Raw genomic sequence first — 1,446 nt, 5'->3', positions numbered from 1 at the left:
TAGCTAGGAAGTAGGAGAGGGCTAAGAAGGTAGTAGAGTACACTTATAAAAAGGAGGCTTATAAGGTGGTAAAAGCTCTAAAATCTACCTAAAAGGGTAAAAGAAAGGTACCACCACTATCTATATAGAGTAATAAGCACTAGAAATATATAGTTAATACTATAGCTAATAAGGATGCCTTATATACCGCATTAGCAGCTCCACCTAAGATTACGTGGCACGGCTATAATATTAAGCTTCTAAGTAAATATTAGTAGCGCAGTTAATCGTAAGTATTAATAGAGAACTCTACTAAAAAATTATATATTATTCGCTACTATATGTGACTCTATTGCCATATTTCTTATAGACCTATTATGGTGTTACGTATGTATTACGCGAATCCATGTATTATGCGCACGGACACGGTACTTAATAATTCTCATTACGCGATTATCTGATACTACTCGTTGCTCTTATAATACTTATCCCGAGCACTTTATTTAGGCTTAAGAGGTTATTATGCTTCTATGCTGATTCCAAATCTGCCTACTAGAAATGCTAGATGAAGAGGTCCCGCACACCTAGCTTAAAGTGGCTTAGTGGTAACTCATCACCGCTGATACTAATTATATCTCTGGCTGTGGGGCTGTGTGGCTGTACGGCCCAAAAACCAGCTCAGATTGGGAGAACCCTAGTGGCTTAGTTACCCTACTGCCGCTTACCCCACTATCGTCCTCACCTCTCTCTTTTTAGGCTTCTTTCACGACACGTGCTACTTCAGTAATGTCACTACTTGATCTATCAAATGAGTTGCTCCAAAATATATCAGAAAACCTAGAATCTGAGAAAGATATTAACGCTCTTGCACAAGCTAACTGCCACCTTTATCGTCTGCTAGATCGCTACCTCTACCGCCACAATGTACTACAATCTGGAAGCTCAGCGCTATTGTGGGCTGCCCGATATGGCCAAGAGGCGACAGCGCAAAAGTTACTGAGAGAAAAAGCCAATATACAGGCTAAAGATAATGATTACCAGACACCGTTGTTATTGGCAGTAAAGAAAGGGCATACGCAGGTAGTAAAGATGCTGCTCGATAAGGGTGCCGACGTCAACGCGCGGGGTGGATACTACGGCAACGCGCTCCAGGCGGCTTCAGCTGAAGGCTACAAGGCGGTGGTGAAGATGCTGCTCGACAAGGGTGCTAATGTTAACGCACAGGGCGGACCCTTCGCCTACGCGCTCCAGGCGGCTTCAGCTGGAGGCCACGAGGCAGTGGTGAAGATGCTGCTCGACAAGGGCGCCGACATCAACGTGCAGGGTGGACGATGCCATGGCAACGCGCTCCAGGCGGCTTCAGCTGTAGGCCACGAGGCGGTGTTAAAAGTGCTGCTTGACAAAGGCGCCGATGTCAACGCGCAGGGTGGACACTACGGCAACGCGCTCCAGGCGGCTTCAGCTGAA

The 1,446-nt window shown here is 45.9% G+C and overlaps 1 protein-coding gene across 1 annotated transcript; it reads left to right on the top strand.

The window, feature by feature from the left end:
- Nucleotides 1–1,167: 1,167 nt before the first annotated feature.
- CC84DRAFT_1095824 (ankyrin) lies at nt 1,168–1,440 on the top strand (the record flags this gene model as incomplete). Its single annotated transcript, XM_018174634.1, has 1 exon — nt 1,168–1,440. A coding segment is annotated over one exon (273 nt), but the record flags the coding sequence as incomplete, so codon positions are not given.
- Between the last annotated feature and the right edge of the window lie 6 nt (nt 1,441–1,446).

This window comes from Paraphaeosphaeria sporulosa, assembly GCF_001642045.1.
Source record: "Paraphaeosphaeria sporulosa strain AP3s5-JAC2a unplaced genomic scaffold CC84scaffold_7, whole genome shotgun sequence".
Taxonomy (NCBI): Eukaryota; Fungi; Ascomycota; class Dothideomycetes; order Pleosporales; family Didymosphaeriaceae; genus Paraphaeosphaeria; species Paraphaeosphaeria sporulosa.
The sequence above is the reverse complement of the archived record's forward strand: the minus strand, read 5'-3'. Positions and strand labels throughout refer to the sequence as shown.